Below are 23,045 nucleotides of genomic sequence, written 5' to 3'. Positions count from 1 at the left end.
GTGCAAGTTGAAACTTGAAATTAAATTAGGTGAGTTGAAATTGTGAATCAGGTAGCAATTTGGCAGATCACCTACATGATCGATCAGTACATAAAGTGATTCCAAATTGGAGGCTTATAAGTATGTTGGCCATTAGGACTGCATTTGTTTTTTACCCCAATTCATTGGTCTGAGACATTGGCACTAGATTTGGGGGTGAACTGTTGGTATCTGTTTCTTTTTACCATTATTTTCAAATTTTGCAGAGATCATGTATATTAACATTATCCTGATCTGTGACATCCCCAAGAAAGACAAGAAATTATTAGCTTCATTTTGGTTGTACTGTAAATCACAAGTCAATCTCCTATTCAATTGTAAGTGATTATATGTATTCGAAATTGAAACAAAAGCAAGACGTGGTCAAAGCCCTTCCTTTATGTAACAAAATATATATACACGAACCTTCTGTCTTCCAAGGTTACCGGTACATAACGAAATCTTAATAAAAGGAAGGACGTTGAATTCAGAAATTCACTTTATGATCTATTGTATATATCTCAAGATTAAAGGGCAGCATCCACCATAATTGGATTATAGTTCAAGACTGAAACTAGTCAGAATTACACCCTTACATTTTTATTTTTTCTGTTTTTTGAAAAAAAAAAAATACTTCATATTCTTCTTTTCTTTCTTGTTTTGGTTTCAAAAAAAGAGATACGGAAGCTAGGGGCGTTCCCACCTACACGGGTGAAGCCACCCCATCCCAACAGGGGCGGAGAGTCAAATTTTTTCCCGCACCTTTTTTTTGTATTTATAGGGGGGCGGGCGGGCGAGTAGAATATCCACCCGAATCCTGTCCTGATTTTTCTTTTTTATTTCTATCTGTCTCGTACCATGCAGGCCAAGTGGGGCATACTAATGTTTACATTATGCATGACTTGTATTGATTTATCTTAATTATCTTACTATTTTGATTTATCTGATTGCCCAATACACTTAATCATGTGTGCAAGGTTGTACACCGGCCCCACATCCCTTCGGCCACAAGGAGAGCTGCTGAGGTAGTATTCTGACATACTATGATGGACCACGCTTGAGTCCGTGGCTTGCACATTCACCCCTGAAACTGTATTGGTATCATGCATCTAAATGACCATCTAATTAAATTGATTTGATCTTATCTTGCACTTGAACTTAAGAAAGTTTACATGTCTTATGCGACATGAGATGCATGACATAATACGTACATAATTATAATTATTAAATATGAACATGATGCGGAATGATATGATCATATGTGCTATGTTGGATGACATATTTGCATATATCAAGATAGGCGCTGTACATAAAAAGTGGATGTCAAAAATGGCTTTAATAATAATTTATCTAAACTGACATGTGATAATCCTAAATATTCATGATCAAATTACTTACCTCGCTTTAATGCTTCTTAAATCTCACTTCGTAACTCGTCATCTATACGAAGTATTAAATGTCACTAAATCTGTCAAGGAAAACATGTCCTAATATCCCACTTAATTAAATGCATACTATAAGAAAATAATCAAATAAATATTTTGTTTAATATAAAATCAATGAATGTTTATATCTTAAATTATTTAAATACTATAATATATTTTCACTTTCAAATTATAATTTAGTAGAATACTTGGGCAATATTTAATTCTATTAAAATAAGTTGTTAAAAATCTCAATTCTTAAAATATGTTTACTTTCTTATAATTAACATAATTATTAAATCTTACAAGAAATCTAATAAATATTAATATAATATCATTTTAATATTCTTAAAATATTTCTTTATTTTCTAGTTATAACTGTAATATAATAATTTTACCAAATCTGACCACTAATTTGTTCTCTTCGAGAGGAGCTCCTCCAAGAAAGTGAGAAGTAAAATGAGAGAAGATGAGAGAAAGGTAATGAAATTTCTATATCAGAATACCCTACACTCTCCAAGCATTTGAGTATATATACTCACGTGAATACCTGTGGAAAGCTATCTGCAAGCCATGGGCCTTTAAGCCAAGTCAAACTAATACAAAATATAAGTAAGAACTATAAGCAATTGGACTTAACTAACCAACCTCTCTTGTATATGAAATACAATAAAACCAAGTGGAAAAGGTACTTAACCATCCTAACCCAAGCCCATAAAAGCCTTGAGCCCAGATCTCTAAATCTTTATTATATCAAACCAAAATCCACAGTGATCTTGGCCCATTTCTGTTGATGCATTAAAGTGTGTCAGATGGGAGTAGTGTTAAGTTACTATTCTGAGAGTGGATATAATCAGATGGTTGCATGGAATAGAAACTAGGAATACAAATGAGAAATAACATAGGGGATGAGAAGCGTTTGTAAAAAGGATTCAATAAGTTAGAGCACTCTCATTGGATTAGCCAAAATTAAAGCATATTTTTTTATGAATGTAAGAGAAATTTGACTTTTAGCTATTCCATTTACATAAATCTCTCCATTGGAATAGCGATTTTTTTCCTTATATAATAATAAAATAATTTAAGATGAAGTTGGTTTTAGTTATTCACATCAAATCTCCACATTAGATTATATATTTATTCATTATATAGTAATGAATAATTAATAATTTCAAAAATATTTAATTTTTTTAATTATTAATTTATTTTATTTTATCATATTTTACTATTCTACCTATTATATATTAATTAATAATCATATTCTTATTAAATTAATATATCACTAACTCAAATTAATATATCAATTGTGATAAAATATGTGATAGAAAGAAAGGGAGAGAGAAATAATTAATAAAATATGTATTTGATGTATGTACAGTAACCTTCAAATTTGGAAAAACTTTTGAAAGTCATTGTAGCTAAATTCTAAATATTTAAAATTTGGCTAATCCAATATGAGCATATTTTGCTCTCCAAAAGCTAAATATTCATTGGATTTATCTTTTAACTAATCCAATGAGAGCACTCTTATAAGCTTGTATTGATAATAGGGTTATTCGAGGAATCCCTAGACCTCCATACATTCAATAAACTTTCCAAATGAATCTTCTATTTCCTCTCTCTTTCTCATATATCTAGGACCTTAGATTCGATAACTAACTTCTAGTAAATGATAAACTAGCCTGACAGACACTTGCAAAATGATAGAAAAACTAAATGCACCGTTTGATTTTGTAGTCCTAAAACAATGTGTATTAAAGTAAATAAAAAATGATAGACACTAACAATTGATTAAACATTGTGTATTGCAACTCCTAAACCGTAACACAACTTCAACCAACATGCCTCATTTTATTTCCTCAAAATGCAGTGCTTTGTGACCTCTTCCAAAGACGTCGTTCCCAATCCCATGCCTCTCCACTTAGTTCACTTCGCATAACTTCATCTTCAATTCAGCACTTACTTGCTTTACTTTCTTCTCTACTCCTCCTTAGGGTTTGCAACTCCAACCTGTTCCTAACAAATCCCCTCCGTTCAAAGCACCTTGCCCACAAGGTGTGGGTAAAGGGCTTGAAACTTCCATAAAACTTTCCAACTACTTTCTTCTACTGGCAAACCAACCCACTTCACAAGTATCTCGATGATGGTTCGGTTCCCTTGTCACAAGTATCTCGGTGATGGTTCATGATGGAAACCAAGGTATTTCATTCCCACGGGTTCATATCAGTTCAGTTCCCTTATTTTCTCATACGCCTTTTCAAAACTTGCTCTGGCTTGGGACAGATCTCATCCATGGTGTCTGTAGGAGGCAAAGTTGGGAGGACTTGGACGTACAACCCCAACTTTCTCTTGAGGCAAGAGGCATGGATCATGGGATGTATCCTAGACGTTGGGAGTAGCTTCAACTAGTAAGCCACTGAACTAATCTTCTCTTCAATTGGAAATGGCCTATAATATCTAGGAGATAGCTCCATTAACAGTAGTTCCAGGAATGTATGATAGTAGTGTTGGGGTGGATAGCCATAAGTAGCCTCGAATGGGGTCATTTTGGTGGCTATGTGGTAGGTAGTATTATACCACCATTCCGCCATAGGTAGCCACTGTGACCAAACCTTAGGTTTAACCCCTGCATAACACTTCAGATACCCTTTGACACATTTATTTAACACTTCAGTTTGGCCGTCCGTCAGTGGGTGGTAGGCTGAACTGAAGTCTAATGATGTCCTTGAGCTTGAAAAATGGCCTTCCAAAATGAACTTAGGAAAATTGGGTTCCTATCCAACACAATTGACATTGGGAACCCATGGAGTTTGAAAACATGGCTCATAAATTCTTCGACCACACCTTCAGCTGTGTAAGGATGGGCTAGAGCAATGAAATGACCATATTTTGTGAAACAGACGATCCACCATAAAAATAACGCTAAACCCCTTGGAAACTGGTAGTCCCTCCACGAAATCAAGAGATATGTCAGTCCAAGGATGATGGGGAATGGGCAAGGGCTGAAGATGCCTTACTGGATGTGAGGTTTCGTACTTCATAGCTTGACAAGTGTCACATTCCCTCACTAGCTATTTGATGTCCCTCTTCATACCCCTCTAGTAGAAGTCACATTTAGCCTACTAATACATTTTCAAATACCCTGAATGACCTACTTGGGAGCTGTTGTACACATATTGTAGCACCATTTTTTTAAAATTAGATTTAGGATCCAACACTATCCTTCCCCTTTTAATGATTAAACCCTGCTGCAGTGAAAAGCCCTTAGGAATGTTCTGGTTGGTTTGGAGCTGATTCAACAATTCAACCAGCTCATTGGATTCTTGGTAATTGTGCTTTAACTCCTCAACCCATAAAGGAGTTGGAAATGAGATCATGGCAGTACCCATGGGCTCTTCTAATTCTTCTTCCCTCTGAGAAAGGGCATCAACCACCCTATTTTCCTTTTCCCTCTTATACTCGATATAAAAATCGTACCCTATTAGTTTTGTTACCCACTTTTGCTATTTTTTAGTTCCAACCATCTATTCAAATAGGAATTTGAGAGCTTGTTGGTCAGTTTTAATAACAAAAGATTGACCTAGGAGGTACAGTCTCCATTTTTGCACCGTCGTCACAAGAGCCAATATCTTTTTTTCATATGTAGAAAATAGAAGAGCCTTCCCCTTAAGTGCTTGACTTAAATAAGAAATAGGTTGTCCTGATTGCATTAACACATCCCCAATTCCATTACCATACGAATCGCATTCAATCTTAAAAGGCTTGTTGAAATCAAGCAATTTCAGAACCAGGGGATGTGAAGCAACTTGTTTTAAGGCCATGAGTGCCTTGCTGGCCTTCAAGTTCCATGAGAATGAATTCTTCTTGAGCAAGGAGGTAAGAGGTGTTGCGATAGACCCGTAATTCCTGATAAATTTTCGATAATACCCTGTGAACCCTAGGAATCCTCTTAAGGATTTCACATTCTTAGACTCGGTCCATTCAGCATGGTGGCAATCTTAGAAGAATCAGCCATTACACCCTTAGCATTAATTATATGGCCTAAATAGTCAACTTTCCCATCTGCAAACTCACATTTAGATTTTTTTTGCATACAAACAGTGCCTCTATAACATGGTTAGGTCCTGCTTTAGGTGATTTATGTGCTCTTCCCAAGACCTATTATACACCAATATATCATCAAAAAATATGAGCATAAATTTCTTTATATATGGTTTGAAAACATCAATCATTAACCCTTGGAATGTGGTTAGGGCAATGATGATGCCAAAAGGCATCACAAAAAACTCATAATGCCCTTCATGGGTATGAAGGTTGTCTTAGGAATGTCAATAGGCACTACCCGAACTTGGTGATAACCTGATCTTAAATTGGGTTCAAAGAAGATCATAGAGCCAAATAACTCATCCAGCAGTTCATTTATCACTAGAATAGGAAACTTTACCTTCACTATTTCCTTATTTAGTGCCATATAATTGATGCAAAGCCTCCAACTACCATGGGCCTTGCGAACCAGCAAAACAGGGGAAAAGTAAGGGTTGGAGCTTGGCCTTATCACCCCTGCAATAACTCTGCCACTATTTTTTTTATTTATGTTTTCTAGTAATAGGGGTATCAGTATGGTCTATTAGTGATGGGTTGTGTTCCCTCCTTGAGGATTATGTAGTGGTCATGGTTGCGTGGTGGGGCTAACCCCTTAGGTTTACTAAATACTTCTTTAAATTCTTCCAACAGTTCAGTAATTTTTCCATCCACTTTTTTAGAAACTTGCTCTTCCCTTTCATCACAAACAATTTGTAACAAAATTCTCTTGCCCTTAGCCATAGTGGTCTTGAGCATTTTTCGGCCATCCTCCACAATTGATGAATTCAATTTCAACCCTTTTAACTCAACAGTGCTACCACCATGCACAAAACTCATCAACAATTTTGAAAAGTCCCAAGTTATAGAACCTAAGGTCTCTAACCATTGGACTCCTAACACAACATCACAACCCGCAAGATCCAGTAAATGAAGAGGAGGTTGGAATAGAGTACCTTGCACCTTTCGTTTTATAGTTTTGTACATCCCTTCGCTGCTTAGACTTTGGTCATTAGCTACCTTTACCCTCAAATTAACTTAATAGGCCACTGGCAACTAAAACCTAGAAATCAATGTTGAAACTATGAAATTATGTGAACTACCCGAGTCCACTAATATCACCACTTGTTTTTCTATGATGTTTCCCACCAATCACATGGTTCTAATAGTGGGAGTTCCAGAAATGGCAACCAAAGAAATCTCAATTTCCTCAGATTTGTCGGTAGGTACTGCCACATCTTATTTCTCTTCATTTTCCCCACACTACTTGTCTTCTTCCTTTTCCAACAGTTTATCATTAACTTGTAAAAGATAAATTCTAGGGGTTTTACAAATGTGGGTTGGGATCCACTTTTCTTCGCAGCGATAGCACATTCCCTTCCTTCGCTTATCATCCATTTGCATGGATGTCACCTTCTTTGTAGGTCCCATGGGTTTTTGCCATTTGTTGTAACTGTCATTGGAATATGAGGTGTGTGCAGAATTTCCTACCACCCCTGCATCGTGCTTCTCCATTATGGGCTTGCTGACTTTCTTTGTACTCTAGAGGTACTCTTCTTACATTTTTGTTAACCCATAAGCTGCATTTAAATTGATAGGATTCAACATTCGAATGGGAAGGCATATCTCATCCTTCAAGCCACTGAGGAAACAACTCAGCTTATACGCATCTAATAGCCCCCTCAAACGGTTGAACAAGGCCTCAAATTGAGCCTTGTACCCTGCCACAATGTTGGTGTGCTTAAGTCTAGTCAATGCTTCCATGGGGTCATAATACATTGTTGGCCCAAAGTGAAGGAGCATGAATCTGGTGAATGCATCCCAATCTCTACACTATCCCCCTTCCACATCGTCTTGGTACCACACAAGAACTTCACCCTCCATATGGTAAGACTCCATGAGCATCCTGTGGGTAATAAGAGTCTGATGGAAGTCGAAATAATGATTGGCTTTAAAGATCCAAGTTGCTAGGTTGGTTCCCTGGAAAGTGAGGAAACTCAAGCTTGACACCCCTTAAGTTGATCCTTCTGGTTTCCTGGTTCTCATGCTCCACATTGACGTCCTAGTGAGGCTCCTCGTTATTGTGGTTCTGAGTAATGGAGAAGTTTCTCATCGTGTCCTTTATTTCTTGCACGTTTGTTTTCAATTCAGTAATGGATTGTTGTTGGTGGTTGACTTGGTGTTGAAGAGACTCATGTTGTTGGTGCTTAGATCTTGTATTATCTGCCATAGGATCAGTGCATACTAATACCAATTGTTAAGTTACTGTTCTGGGAGTGGATGTAATCAGATGGTTGCGTGGAATGGAAAATGGGAATACAAATGAGAAATAACAGAGGGGATGAGAAGTGTTTGTAAAAAGAACTCAATGAGTCACAAGCTTATATTGATAATAGGGTTCTTGGAGGGAATCGCTAAACCTCCATACATTCAGACTTTTCAATAAACTTTCCAAATGATTCTTCTATTTCCTCTCTCTTTCTCGCATATCCAGGACCTCAAATTCGGTAACTAACTTCTAGTAAATGATAAACTGGCCTGACAGAAATTTGCAAAATGACAGAAAAACTAAACACACCTTTCGGTGTTTTTAGTCCCAAAGTGGTGTGTATTACAGTAAATCAAAAACGAAAAACACCAAGAATTGATTAAACATTGCATATTGCAGCTCCTAAACAACAACCCAGCTTCAGCCAAAGCCCAACACGCCTCATTTTATTCCCTCAAAATGCAGTGCTTTGTGACCTTTTCCAACAATGTCGTTCCGAGTCCGATGCCTCTCCACTTAGGGTGATGATAAGTGTCATGCGGCGGTTTCTATGGAGGCTGGAAAGCTGAGGAGGGATGCGGCTTGTTGGTTTGCCGTAATTGGAGGATGGGTTGTGCTTGTTCTTGTTGTATAAGAACACAGTTGTGTTGGTGGTTGCAGGTTTGGTGGCGTTGCGGCGTGGAAGAGATGGGTGGTGCAGTATTGGGTTATTCGCAGTTACTTCGGGATGAAGGAGAGGACATATGGTGGTGCTATTCATGGCTAAAGCTTGTTGCTCTGTTTTTGGGTTGGTAAAACTATCGTGAGCTTGAGGTTGGCAACATGCTATGGTGACTTGCTATGGCATGCTTAGAGGCTTGCAGTTTCATGTGATGGAACGTAAACCTAGAAGGCTTGTTCGGCGTGTTGTTTCCTTTGACTGCTACTCCGTGTGATGCAACAAATTGTAGAATAGAAAAGAGGACATAGAGTAGACATCGAGGAACTAGCTTCTGTATGTTGGGTTGCTTCATGCAATCGTGGCTATCGTGAGTGCTTTGTGGCGTGCGCAATGGAGATTTCATGAGAAACTAGAGGATTTATAGGTGAGGTTTTGGTGTGTACATCATTTTGAATTGGATAGTGCTACAGTTACCGCTTAGTTTTCCCGTTCGTGTCTCCCGCTCTACGTGGCATGCCACGTCATTTAAAATCATTTTGTTAAAAATAAAAATAAAAATAAAAAGCTTCATCTCCCGCGCAACCCACCCACCCCCCTCCCTCCCCTGCTCCTCATTTCGCGTTTAGAAGTGAAAATCCCAAACCCGACGTTCATCCTCCAAGTTAGACATCCAACCCCGACCGTGTTTTAAAATCAAGAAAGCTAGCCACTTTCTTTCCGGCGCCGTCTTCCTGCTCTCCTTTGTCCGACCTCCAATCCGTGAGGTACATTTCCTAATATTTTTCGTCGTTTGGGATTTGTGATTGACTGAGAGGGCATTGAGCCATGGCCTTCACCTTTAGTACTCTTAGCTAATTAGTGTTAGTGTTATGTGATATTGGGACAAGCTCTGGTTTTTTTTTTTTTTTTGAATGAAAAACCTAAGATGCATGTGATAACAGAGCACGGTGGAGTTGGTTTATTCATGCTTAAAACCTATGAACTGGAACTTTTTTTTTTTTTGGCTGTAAAACTAGAAATTGTAGATCCAAAAATATCCGAAAATAGATTTATCCATTAACTAAAAGGAGCTATGAAGGAAAGCATTCACACCCAGGTGGTGAGATTATTTCAATATACCAATTATCACATTACATATAAAGGAAAGCATGACCTGTCGTTGATTTCCAACACACACAACTAAATTATAAAATGGAGAATTTAATTTTCTTATGTTGGGAGGGAGATGGATAGCCATCAGCTAGCTGTTCATGTATTGAACTATTAAGGCCAACTACCTGATACCCAATTATCAAGGCCAATGACACCAAGCTGAACTTGGAAGTTAACAAAATTGTATCTTTTCATCAAGTTTGATGTTGGGAATGTTGTCATGGTGACTAATGGAAGAAACAGGGCTCGTGTTGGAATAATTAAGAACATGGAGAAGCAAAAGGGAAGCTTTGAAACAGTTCACATATAGGATGTCCTTGGTCATGAGTTCACTTTTGCTTGAAGGCCAACCTATCACTGCTGCTTGATCAGTATTGTCTATCAATTATAGTTTTAGAGCATTACCTAGGTGGGGTTCACTTTTGCTATTTGATCATCCTTTCATGAGGTCATGCTTGGGATTCATGTTTTTGCTTTAATTTTGCAGTACCAGGTTTTGAGTTGCAATACCTTGATTTTCTGTTCTGACATGTTTATGTGAATTTGAGATAAAATTAAAAAATTAAAAAAAGCAAGGTAAAAGCCAGGAATGTCTTTGATTTTCTGTTCTGACATGTCTAGTTGCAATACCTTGAGTTGCAATACCTTCCAAGAGTGTATAGTGTACATGTTTAGGAATGCTAAAAGCCTAAAAGCAATGTAAAAAGCCTAAAAGCAACGTAAAAAGTCATTGTTTTTCTTATATGCTCCTGAAAGAACTAATTCTTGCAGCAAATGTTTTTTTGAATTAAAGTCCCATTTTAATTTTTATGTAGTGTTATTTTTTCAGTACTAGTGCATTGATGCTCAAGTCAAGTTTTACAATATGCGTATTAATGTTTAAAACTGAATTCTTGAAAGCCAAACTTGATAAATATAACTGTTAATTATACATTTGAGAGTAATACAATATCTACCAACATTATATCACAAACTAGAACAAGACATCTAACTTCACATTCTATGAGTATTTTTTACATGAAATACTTGTCCTATAGTTTCAACTAGATCGACAACCACATGAATAGCCTATTTCATAAAGAAAACCAGGTTATAAATACATCATGAAAATACTGCAATATTTCCTTACATTATTCTCTCGTATTGGGAATCCATAGCTGTACTATTGATCTTGTTCTTATTTTCCAACCATAGCTAGCTATTGATGAGATATTCTCAATGCATGACAACTTAATTTGTACCCGTTACAAACATTCTTCTTATCTTCTTGAGACCCTTATCATTTATGGTTGTTTTTTATTTTACAATCCAGTGGGGTCTCAAGCTCTTGTTCTTGTTTTAGTTGTTATTAATAACAACTAGAACAAGAAATATGAGAGAGATGGACATGAGAGTCTTAGTCTGTTACAGTATAAGGAACATAATGAGAAATAAATTCTTTTACATTTGCTGAAATGTGGTGGGACCATGTCCCACTATCTGTTTCCCAAATTGTTTGGCTTGATTAGAACAAATTGTAATACTTTTATGAGTTTAATGACATGGATGTTTTCCTATAAATATATATATGTAATGTATAAGTATTAATAATTTAGAATATAAAGAGTAAAACTTGTAGTAGTACTATTTAAAATATACAAAACAAGTATTTCCAATAGTTTGGAAAAAGAGAGCAAAAAAAAAACCAAAGCAGGGAAAAGGAAAGACAAGCAAGTGGAATAAAACGCAAATTATAAGATAGGTCTTCAAAAGTAGCAAAATAACAAACAAAAATTCAAGGAATTGATGTTTCACTAAACCCTTCTTCCACACACACACACGTGTATATATATATATATATATATATATATATATATATATATATATATATATATAATTGGTTCAATGAATTGAACCAAGTTGATTCCAACTGATTCATGCCAACACAGTGAGTTGTAAACTATATACAAAAATTGGACAGACTGCTTTCGACTTTTTATAAATAGATTGTACTTTAGATATGAATTTTTTCTCTGCAAATTTGTAACTCCTAAAAGACCAGTACTTGTTTTCTTTTATGGTTTATATAAGAAGTTGATTTTTGACACTATATCTTTTTGTATCATTGTAGGCAATTCGAACGGATGTACAATGGATGCCAACACAGATTGTACTTCAGCTCGTAAGTGTGATGAGGTTGTTGAGGATACAAACATTAAATGTGATGAAACTATGGAACAACCTATGGTTGGAATGAACTTTTTATCTGTAGAAGAAGTTTAGTCTTACTATAAGAAGTATGATAAGCAGAAGGGTTTTGGAGTGTGTAAAAGGAATTCTAGACAAGATGACGATGGGAATGTCAAATGGATTTGCTTGGCATGTGTGCCTAGGCACATCAAAGAGTAAGGCTGCCAATATTATGAAACCAAGACAAACAGAGAAGATAGGATGTATGGCTAGGATTAACGCAGTACTGAATGATGAAGGTGGATATACTTTATCTAAAATGATCTTGGATCACACACATGTTTGTAGTCTGAAAAAGGCAAGGCATTTCAGATGCTTTAAGAAGGTTAATGCTCGTGTGGCGAAGAGATTTGAAATAAATGATGAGGCAGGAATAAGATTGTCAAAAAATTGGTTGTGGTTGTTCAGGCAGGGGATACGAGAATATGCCATTCAGGGAGGAGTGTCAAAACTACATTAACAAAGCTAGACAACTTCGCCTCGGGGTTGGAGGTTCTATAGCTCTATGTAACTATTTCCAAGAAATGCAAAAAATAAATCTGGATTTTTTTTTATAAGATAGACATTGACAATGACATGCGGTTAATAAATGTGTTTTGGGCAGATGCCAGCAATAAAGCTGCGTATGAATCATTCGGGAATGTCATTGTCTTTGACACAACATATTTGACTAATGTGTATAAGATGCATTTTGCACTGTTTGTGGGTGTGAACCATCATGGTCAGTCAATTTTATTGGGGTGCGGATTGATATCCAATGAGGACGCTAATACATTCGAGTGGTTGTTTGAGTCATGGATGAAGTGTATGAATGATCAACCACCAAATACAATCATCACAGACCAAGATAAGGCCATGAAAATTACAATTTCGAGGGTGTTTCCAACGTCTAGACATCGCTTTTGCTTGTGGCATATAATGAAAAAGCTTCCTAAGAAGTTTGGATCACATTCTCGATATGAGGAAATCAAGAGTACTCTATATAGGTACATTTATGACTCTTTCAGTGAGCTTGAATTCGAATCACAGTGGCATGATATGCTCAATACCTATGATCTGCATGAGAATGCATAGTTGGTATCACTATATACTGATCGCCATTTTTGGGTGCCGACGTACATTAAAGACACATTTTGGGCAGGTATGTCAACTACACAGCGGAATGAAGGCATGAATGCATTTTTTTATGACTACGTTAACTCTAAAACAACTTTGAAACAATTTTTTGAGCTGTACGATTCAGCCCTTAGGAGGAAGGTAGAGAATGAAGCAATTACTGATTTTAATTCATTTAATACGGAGATTCCGTGCATCACTCGCTATCCTCTTGAGAAGCAATTTCAAAAAGCATATACAATTGCTGAAGTACATTCGAAGTTGCCAATGAGATTCAAGTTGGTGATGACTTGTTAAAGCATGCAACCTTCACTGTCAAAATTGATGAAGATCCCTTTGATGTTAAATGCAGCTGTAAGTTGTTTGAGTTTAGGGGCATATTATGCAAGCACACTCTTCGTATCTTGACTCAGCTAGGTAAGCATATAGTACCATCGAAATACATCTTAGATCGGTGGAGGAATGATGTAAAGTGAAAATACACCTTCGTGAAAAGTAGTTAAGACACTAGTAGCATCGATGATGCCCGAACGAACGATAGGATCCAGAATTGCTTCTATAAACTGTGTTCCAATGCTTCAAAGTCCGAGAGCAGTTGTGTGAAATTGATTAATCAGATAGAACAGTTAAAGGTACAGTACCCTGGTATCGCTGATCCAGTTACTTCCACGGGGAGCACGACAATTGATCCAGATACTTTCCATAGGGGGCACGACAATTGATCCAGCTACGTCCATGGGAGGCACGACAGGTAGAGTTCTTAATCCATTGGTAGTTCGGAGTAAGGGAAGACCACTGTCTAAGAGAAAAGTGCACCCTGCTGAGAAGAGTCTTAAAAAATCTAGTACAAGGAGACGATTACACCACGAGGAAGCTGAGGTTCATTTTTTGTTTTATGGTGTATATAAAACATTATATTTTTTTTTATAATGATAAATTATTATCTTCATTGCAATGAATAGCGGAGTAGTCACGCTCTAGATGAATGCATTTTCAGCGGCACACAGATGAGGCTCCTCAAACCCAGGTACTTTTTTTCTTTCACAATTCCTAGATTTGTAATTAATATAAACAAGTTAAAAACAATGTACTTTTGATATAGGATCAATAAAGTCAAATTTGGACATGTGTGCCGGATTTTTTTGCTACTCCTTGAATTATTCTGGCATTGGATGGACTGCTCCTCCCTCACAGGTAATTCAAAGAACATTATAATGTAGAAATTGTTAATACGGTTCATTTAATAATTTTATGCCACTCACAGTACATGCCTCATCAAGTATATGCATCGAATTTATTTGGTATTGGACAGACTGCTCCTCCCTCACAGGTAATTAAAACTACATTATGATGAACGCATTTTTTAACACTGTTCATTTAACAATTTTATGCTATGACCAGTACACGTTTCATCGAATATATACTATGGATTTTTTAGTATTGGACAGACTGCTCCTTCTTCATAGGTAATTCACACTACGGATTATATTATTTTGGTATTATTTTTTTAAAAGTGTATTGCAACATTTTTTTGCAACAACTGGTCAAGTATACACTTGTGACTTTAGGCGCAATTGAGAGGATTGCATGTCACGGAAGAGGATAATGATGCGAGAAATTAATCATACATAATGCAGATGCGGTCATTGGAAGACGCTATGTTTCTGGAAGATACCATACAGCTTTTGTACATTTTGTAATGTAATAGCAGATTTTTGGTTCCTCTATATTTTGTATATTTTGGGAGAGACTAATGGTATATTTTGTATATTTTGGGAGGGAGCAATTGTATATTTGCTCATAAATTTTGTAATGAAGACAGAGTTTTCTGGTTGATTAATGAAAGGAGAGACAACATGGTCTAATTCTGGTTGATTAATGATCAGTGCCTTATTTTGGTTTCTTTTTATTAATTTTGAAATGAGATACCATTTTCAGGAAGAAAATTTTGAAGTGCAAAATTTGTGCAATAAGTAACCAACCAAGCAAAATAACCATTTATACATTCAAATTTATACATCATTTACTTTGTACTATTACAAAAAGTAACCAACCAACCAACTAAGCAGGGTCATATATTACATCTACATACCAACCAACAAATTCTTTTTTAGAATTTTTCAAAAAGCATGCCTAAACAAAGTAGCCACGACATTGAAATTGCAACAACTACACTAAACCTCTCAAACTTTCGATTGCACCTTTCAGTCTCTATTTCTAGTCGATGTCGAGTTGTTTGGATATCCATTCCAAGTTATATTTTTTGAATTTCGGTTTTTAAACGACTAATTCTCTTCTCGCCATATGGTGGTATTTCCGGGTCATACCAACAAAAAAACCTGCAAGAATGCCCAACCTGCAAAATCAACCAACATATATTACCTTACAAAAATTACCCAATTGATTTTCCAAAAATAGATAAAAGATGCAAGTAAAAATGCAAGTAAAATAGATTTGCTCTCACAAACATTTAAAAATAAATTCTTAGCAAACAATTAAATAACATACCTCAAAGTTTTGGCAAATAGAATGTCCATACCGGGACGTCGACGTGAAAATGGTGAGTCGACGGAAGCTTGAAGCGAAGGTGACGGAATTGCTTCGACGGAAGGGTGGGTTTCTCGAACTGGGATGGAGGCTTGAAGGAGAGGCGACGAGAAGGGTGGGTTTCTCGAAATGAGTCTCTTTGGCCGTCGGATGGCTGGAGGCTTGAAGACGAAATGGGTTTCTCATAAGGTTAAAGACGAAATGGTGCGAGCCAGGGATGGGTTTCTCGGTTTCTTGGGATGGGTTTCTCGAAAGGTTGAAGATGAAATGGTGGGCGCTGGATGGGTTTCTCAAAAGGTTGAAGATGAAATGGTGGGTGCGGGATGGGTTGAAGACGAAATGCGAGATGGGTTCAATTTGAAGAAGGAAGGTTGAAGATGAATGGGATGGGTTGAAGACGAAATGAGCACGGCTCGTTTGGACTGAAGACGAAGACGAAGCGTGTTTAATTTTTAATTTTAAAACACTTACAATGTGGCATTCCACGTCAAGCGGGAAGAGAGAACGAGAAGGGGAGCGGGGCGCATAGCATTTTCCTTTAGAATTAGGAAACCCTTTAAAGTAGGAAATCACCCAAGAGATTACATGATACATGGAAGAGCTTATAAACACACGGTCTGATGAGGATACGAAAACGAGTTTGGGCCTTTTTAGTGGTTGTGGGCCTTGGGCTGGCCCATCACATAGATACGTGGGCTATATCCAATTTTAATGGGCTTGAAACCAATTATTTAGGCCTAATAAAACTACTAACCTATCGTAATAGAATTCAGGCCCATGGCTTATTCAAAATTATTTGTTGCATCTCAAATTGGCTTTTTTGAAATATTAACTATCAATGCCGTCCAAAATCATCAACTAGATATTTACTGCCTTAAAATAAATTTTTGAACCTACGAGTCTAATCTAAAATTCGCACAATCTCAATAAATTATAGATCGCGGACTTACCAAAAATGGCCCATTAAACTTAATTAGGCCTAATAAAATTTTTCCTTACAAATATTGGGCCTACTAGTATATTTGTAGTAATAATATAGATACAACATTTTTATAAATTTTGTTTTAAATGAACGATAGTTATGTAAGATTTTATAACTCTTACCAAAGCAACTGAAATTTTTATATAACTATTAATTTTAAAACATGTCATTTTAAAATAGGAAAAAAGTTTTCGTATCCCTACTCTAAAACTAATTAATATTAGTCTCTTTTTACCATCTCTGATAATGTAACCATGATTACTTAATTTACCTGTATTCTAATATTAGTGAACATTTCATATGGATTGCATGCACTAAAATAAAATAAAATCTAATACATTATTCTGTAAAAGTATATACCTAAGTAAAAATAATGTTAAATTACACTGTTGTTGATTATTGAAATTGTTTATGAAATAATCTGAAAATGAAGAGTTTGACTCCAAATGTATATTTAACCTAAGATTTATTTATATCTTCAGTTTTTTTCAACCTTTACTCATATATACTTTATTTTGAGAATTTTATTATTCTCAATTATAATAATTAATATGATATATTGAAAGTAATTATTTATTTAAATAATTAATACAAAAAAGGTATTTAAAATATGTTATGTCAATTAACATGATTAAAGATAATAAACTCAAAATAAAGACTAACATGGCTCAATTACAATATACGCTGCTCTGTTTTTTCTTTTTTTTTTTCCGATTCTCTTATGTGACTTAAATAGTACAAAAAGAAGAACAAAGCCGCTTTGAAGCGGTCCGGCTACTTTTATTAGAGAAGCAGACCTCCTATTATGAGTTGCCATATCAGATATCACACCAAATAGAGAATAGATGCACCCAAACCGAATCACAAACCTAGGTCACCAAAGCCCCTCCCTTCCGTCTCGATTCCATTCCAAACTCACCATCGCTTTCATCGAAGCAGCCCTCACCATCACAATTCGAAGCTCATCTCTTCCATCTCTTTGCTCCGTCGCCCAATAGTTGTTCTTGTTCCACCGCCACCTCCCAGTTTGACGTCGACAAGTTTCAATCGAAATCCACCTCTCACAATCACTGCTTGCTGCGAGACTTGAAACTCTTCCATCGGAAAATCGTGCGATTCTCTCATGGCAAATCGCGTGGACGAGACCTGGGAAGGTGATAATGTAAGGCACTCGTTGCTAATTTTCTCTAATTTTTTTGGTTTGAATTTAGAAATGTTGTGCTTTAGGAATGATGGCATATTAATTTTCTCATTGAATGCCTCAATTTAAAGAATTTCAACTTAAGGAAAGATGGCCGAGAGGAAGTGGGACTATAAGTGACCAAAGAGCTTTCGTGCGAGAGGGGCAAAGTGGATGGTGAGGAATCGGGTGAAGTGCAGTCACACTATCACTAAATTGTGAAGACTACGTGGCAACCAACTATTGGAGGGCTGTAATTTTAAGGTTATAAGGCCAAGAGGTAGGGCTGTAAATGAACGAGTCTATTTGATAGCCCGCTCGGAACTCGCTCGATTAAACTCGAATCGAACTCAACTCATGAAAAAAAAAAAAAAGCTCGTTCGTGAAAACAAATATCCGCTTGATTTTTAAATGACATATACCCGACAAAACTCTACTCGACTCGTTAAAACCCACTCATTTATGCTCGAATCGACTCGTTAGCTCGACTCGATTAAAACTCATTCATATATTGATAAATATATACATACGCTTATGTACATATACACAAATATATATATTAGCTAATAATATAAACATACCACTTTTATAATTAAATATATAATATGTAATCTAATTATTTATGTCTATATAGTGAATATACTTCATAGGTATATTTTATAATTTGTAAAATAATTAGTCGATAAAATTTAATAACTTCATATACTAGTACGTAGAAACCATATATGAAATAGATATATGTTATCATATCAAATGTATGTATTAATAATATATGTGGGCATATAATATATTGTTATTTTGGATAAATATCAACTAAGTAAATATTAATTATTTATAAATTTTTTAAAATTTTATAATTCAATAAAGGTTCTATTTGTTAGTTGTATAAATTTAATATTAAATTTTTTATTTTTGTATTTATTTAATTTATTAATTATTAAATTTTATTCCAAAAATAAAAAATTCGAGCTTGAACTCGGCTCAACTCGACTTAAACTCGTTTGTGGGTAACTTATCAAATCGAGCTCCAACAAAGAATAGAAAAAAAATATCAAACTCGGATTCAAGTTCGAGCTCGAGTATTTATAATCAAGCTGAGCTCGACAAGTTAAAATCGGCTTGGCTTAGCTCAACTCGATTACAGCCCCATCAATTGGTCCTAAAATTTTCTCAAAGAAGAAAAAGAGAATTAGAATAAAAACAGAGTAGAAAAAAAGAAAATAAGGTCAGTCATTTTTGGCTTTACATTTTCGGATTTTCCCGAAATAAGAGGAATTTGGTTCTTTTCCATTCCATTTTTGCCACACACAGACAGAGAGAGAGAGAGAGAGAGAGAGGCATACGGGTATTCGAGATCTAAAAAGCGCCCGAATCACTGAAAGCTGCTTCCTGTCCTTCATCGTCAATCAGGTACTTCCTGTCCTTCATCGCTCTCGCTCTCACCAATCTTCCGACACCGAAGACGCACCTTAGCACCGCCACCGTTTCTCTCTCTCTCTGATTTACGGCCTCTGTTTTTTTTTTTTTCCTCCTGCTCTCTCTGGTACGCTATCAATCGCACCAGATCTCGTATCCCTCCCTTCGATTTTCAATTTGAAGGAATTTGATTCGAGTAATAGTATAATTAAGAAAGGTTCAAACCATGAATTCAAATTTCGGGAAATCCAGCTTCGACTTCGATCTGGGTCTCGGATCTTCCCGACCCAAATCTCTCAACCAGCAGAAAAACCAGATCTCCTCCTCCTCCTCCTCCTCCTCCTCGTACACCTATGCTTCCTCCCAACCCAAATCCACGTGGCAGCCTAACAAGCCCTCCTGGACTCACCAGCCGGCGCCGACCCAGCCGGCGGCCAAACCAGGTTTGTCCAACGGGCCCACTACTTCCATGGTCGGCGACATCCTTGGGAAGAGCTGGAATTCCTCGGTGCCTTCCGTTTCAAGCGCCGGCATCGGGATCGTCGACAAGAACCCAAATCTGTTCGGGGATTTGGTCAGCTCTGCCTTGGGCGGTCAAGGTAAGACCAATTCCAATGTCCCTTTGAAGAACGCGACGCCCGTGTCATCGGCTTCGAATAAGAGCAGCTCGTTCTCGATGGGAAACATGGCTGATACTTTGCCGAAAACTGGTAATTCGGCTAAAACTAGTGGAACCTGGGGATCTTCTGAGAGTTTTGGAAGTTATGCTAATAGTGGTGGATTTAATTCTAGTAATAGTAGTATTCGCAACAATAATTCCATTAGTAGTGACAAGGGTCCGAATCTTGGAGGTCCTTCAATGCGAAGTATGGGCAGTAGTGGTGGAGTTGGGATCGGGATGAGCTCTAGTAAGGACCCATTTGTTTCTTTGGTTGATTTTGGATCAAAACAATCGGGTCGTGGTGTTGATTCGGCGACTACAAATAGTAAGACTAATGCTGGTAATGATGCCTTTGGGGATTTCCAGAATGCCTCGAAATCAGGCTCAACTGCATACCCTTCGGGTGGTTTTACGGCAAGTAATAACGATTTTATGGGAGTCAATTCCGGTACTGGTTCAAAAGTGAGTGATTTTGGGATACCGGGAATGGATTTTGGTTCTAAGAATCAGACTCCGATTCAGAGCTCTGGTGATGATCCGCTCAACATGTTTTTCTCCTCGTCATCTGCGGCTTCGGCCGGAGGTGCTGTTGGAGGACAGCAAACGTCAGGAGTTGATGATTGGGGACTGGATAATGACTTTGATGGTGGGTTTGGAGGAGACCATGATGGTGGTTCCACAACTGAGCTTGAAGGGCTTCCGCCACCTCCTGCTGGGGTGTCAGCTTCCATGGCTAAAAACAAGGGGATGGATAGTTACAAGCAGGGACAGTATCCCGATGCCATCAAGTGGCTTTCTTGGGCTGTAATTCTTCTTCAGAAAGCAGGTGATGATGCTGCCGCTGTGGAGGTCTTGTCCGGCAGGGCATCCTGTTACAAAGAAGTTGGAGAGTATAAGAAGGCTGTGGCAGACTGTACAAAGGTAATGATGGTTTCCTTTTCTTAAAATTGGGAATGCTAAGATTTTTTGTTATGCATTTGATATTTATCCTGTGGCTTGTAGTCTTGTAGATGACATCTGTGACTTTAGAGTTGTTGAATTATTAGTAATATCATTTGGGTGCTTGGCATAACATTAGTAGAGCTACACAGAGCTAATGAATCTAAGCTAGCTAGTATTTTTCTGACATTCAGACTATAGGCAGAAAAGAATAAGAATTGCCTGTTAAAAAGGGCATTATTTGAACAAACTGACTTTCATATACACATATATGCAATAAGTACTACTGCACGCTGGTGTGTGGCGGCATCAAGGTTTGCTTTTGCCAGATCTAAAGTATTTTTCCTTGGTTTGAGTAATGGTAGATGACCAACTTAAAAGAGGTAACCAGCCAAATGGTGCATGTTGGAGTGTGGTTCAACTACGTGTAGACAGCTGAATGCCACATTTCTTTGCTCCGTCATAGTGATTAAATAACAGTCTTGATCGCTTTATTTCCCTTATGAATAATGTTAGTAATCTGGATTGTGTTGTGTAGGTACTGGAAAATGATGGGGCAAATGTATCTGTCCTTGTACAACGTGCTCTCCTTTATGAGAGTATGGAGAAGTACAAACTTGGGGCAGAGGACCTTAGGTCTGTTCTGAAGATTGATCCTGGTAATAGGATTGCAAGAAGTACCGTTCACCGCTTGGCTAAGTTGGCAGACTAGAAATTCAGATTTTTAATCTTTTATATTCATAGACTTTTCATATAGATCAATACTTTTCCCTCTTACTATAACCAAAAAAAAATCGTGGGAAATGAACATTTTGCTTGGATACATGAACAGTTATCACAATCTGGTTGTTGGGATTATTACGAGTGGTGTATTCTATTTGTGACTGGGAATGATTCTTTGTGTAGCATGTATGTGGCTTTCGAAATTTGAAATGATTTGCAGGGTGTACTTTGTATTTCATATTTGCGGAACAGCTTATTTTCTACCTGAAGCCCTTAACTATGCATTTCTTGGTTTTCTACTCGACCTCTTCATGCAATTACACTCTGCATATCCTCATATTTCATGCTAAGCTCAGCCCTATTTAGTTTGGGACCTGGTAGCCATATGGTTTTGGCCTTTGTGGTTCTTCAGGTTGCTAATCTCCCTTAGTCTGGCAACTTATAGTCACCTGTAATTTTCCCATTACAGTGCTTCAATAATGCTTCAATAATGCTTGTTGACGTATGTACTAAGTTCCGCGATGATGGGAATGTAGTTGTAATTTATTTGTTTCTTTGAATGGCGTCTTCTTATGGTACCTGCATTGTCTATTCCTGTTTGATGGTGCAGCTTTTGCTTGAATGGTTCTAGTGGTTGTAAACCATCGTATGGCCAGGTTAAGCTAGAATCGAAGTTGGAATGCCTGTTTATTAGAAAACAAATTAAGAACTCCTTTTTGGTTGGAAAAGGTTAAAAATCATCAGCCAGTTGAGCTTTCTGAGACAGTTGATGTTGAAACATGGTATTATAGCAATGACCCTTAAGTTCAACCTTGATTATATATACTCTTATCTTCTAATTGAAAATGCTGAATTTCAAATAGATAGGTCCACACACCCTTCAGTCTTACACGTGATGGAGAATATTAAAGAAGATAAATTAAACGGTTATATTAGCATCTTCCTATAAGTTTTGAAACTTCTGAATTTCAAAGTGGACGCATATTTTGAATCATTCCAAGCATATCTCTCTATTTAACATTTTTAGGAAGGTAACAACTAGAGTGTGCTGAGTAATGCTTGATCAAAGTCTAGTGCGCTTATGGTTTGTGCATGGGTCCTGTCTGGTCTGCAACATTGTTCGTTGCAAACTTTATTTGTTTGGATTTAAATTTGCTCATTATTAGTTTGGCAAAATGTATAGTTCCTAGCGTCCCACACCAATGATTCTTAGTGATGAGTTTGTTTATTGCGGACCTCTTTTGCATTTTGGTCGTAATTTTCCATGAAATGTTGGAGTTTTAGACTGCGAAGTTTCCTGCAACTAGCATTTGTGCTTAGGGGTGTAGGACTGGATCCGAATATCCAGTCATAACCGAATCCGTATCCGGGTTTTAAAAATTATCCTCCCCGATAAGTTAGAGAAAAATCAAGGTGATAATTGGATGTAAACTCGGATATCTAGGTTTATTAACTTCTGCTCTTTTTAAAAAAAAAAAATAGAAAAGACTTTTTAAAACCATATTCCAGCTTTGCCTTTGCGTACCCAATTTCATGCACTTGATAATTTTTTCCAGCTTAACCTTTTGTTTTTTTTCATACAAAAAAGCATTTTTCATTTTTTATAATACTTTATTAATTTTTATAAACTTAATTTTTATTTTATTTT

General features: G+C 36.8%; 1 protein-coding gene across 1 annotated transcript; it reads left to right on the top strand.

Moving 5' to 3' along the window:
- Positions 1–18,891: 18,891 nt before the first annotated feature.
- LOC121265808 (hyphally regulated cell wall protein 3) lies at positions 18,892–21,635 on the top strand. Its single transcript, XM_041169475.1, has 2 exons — positions 18,892–20,656; positions 21,213–21,635. Exons 1-2 carry the CDS (start codon positions 19,301–19,303, stop codon positions 21,384–21,386), a joined length of 1,530 nt encoding a protein of 509 aa, XP_041025409.1. The 5' UTR covers positions 18,892–19,300; the 3' UTR covers positions 21,387–21,635.
- Positions 21,636–23,045: the final 1,410 nt, after the last annotated feature.

The sequence above is a fragment of the Juglans microcarpa x Juglans regia genome, chromosome 1D, assembly GCF_004785595.1.
Source record: "Juglans microcarpa x Juglans regia isolate MS1-56 chromosome 1D, Jm3101_v1.0, whole genome shotgun sequence".
Taxonomy (NCBI): domain Eukaryota; kingdom Viridiplantae; phylum Streptophyta; class Magnoliopsida; order Fagales; family Juglandaceae; genus Juglans; species Juglans microcarpa x Juglans regia.
The sequence above is the reverse complement of the archived record's forward strand: the minus strand, read 5'-3'. Positions and strand labels throughout refer to the sequence as shown.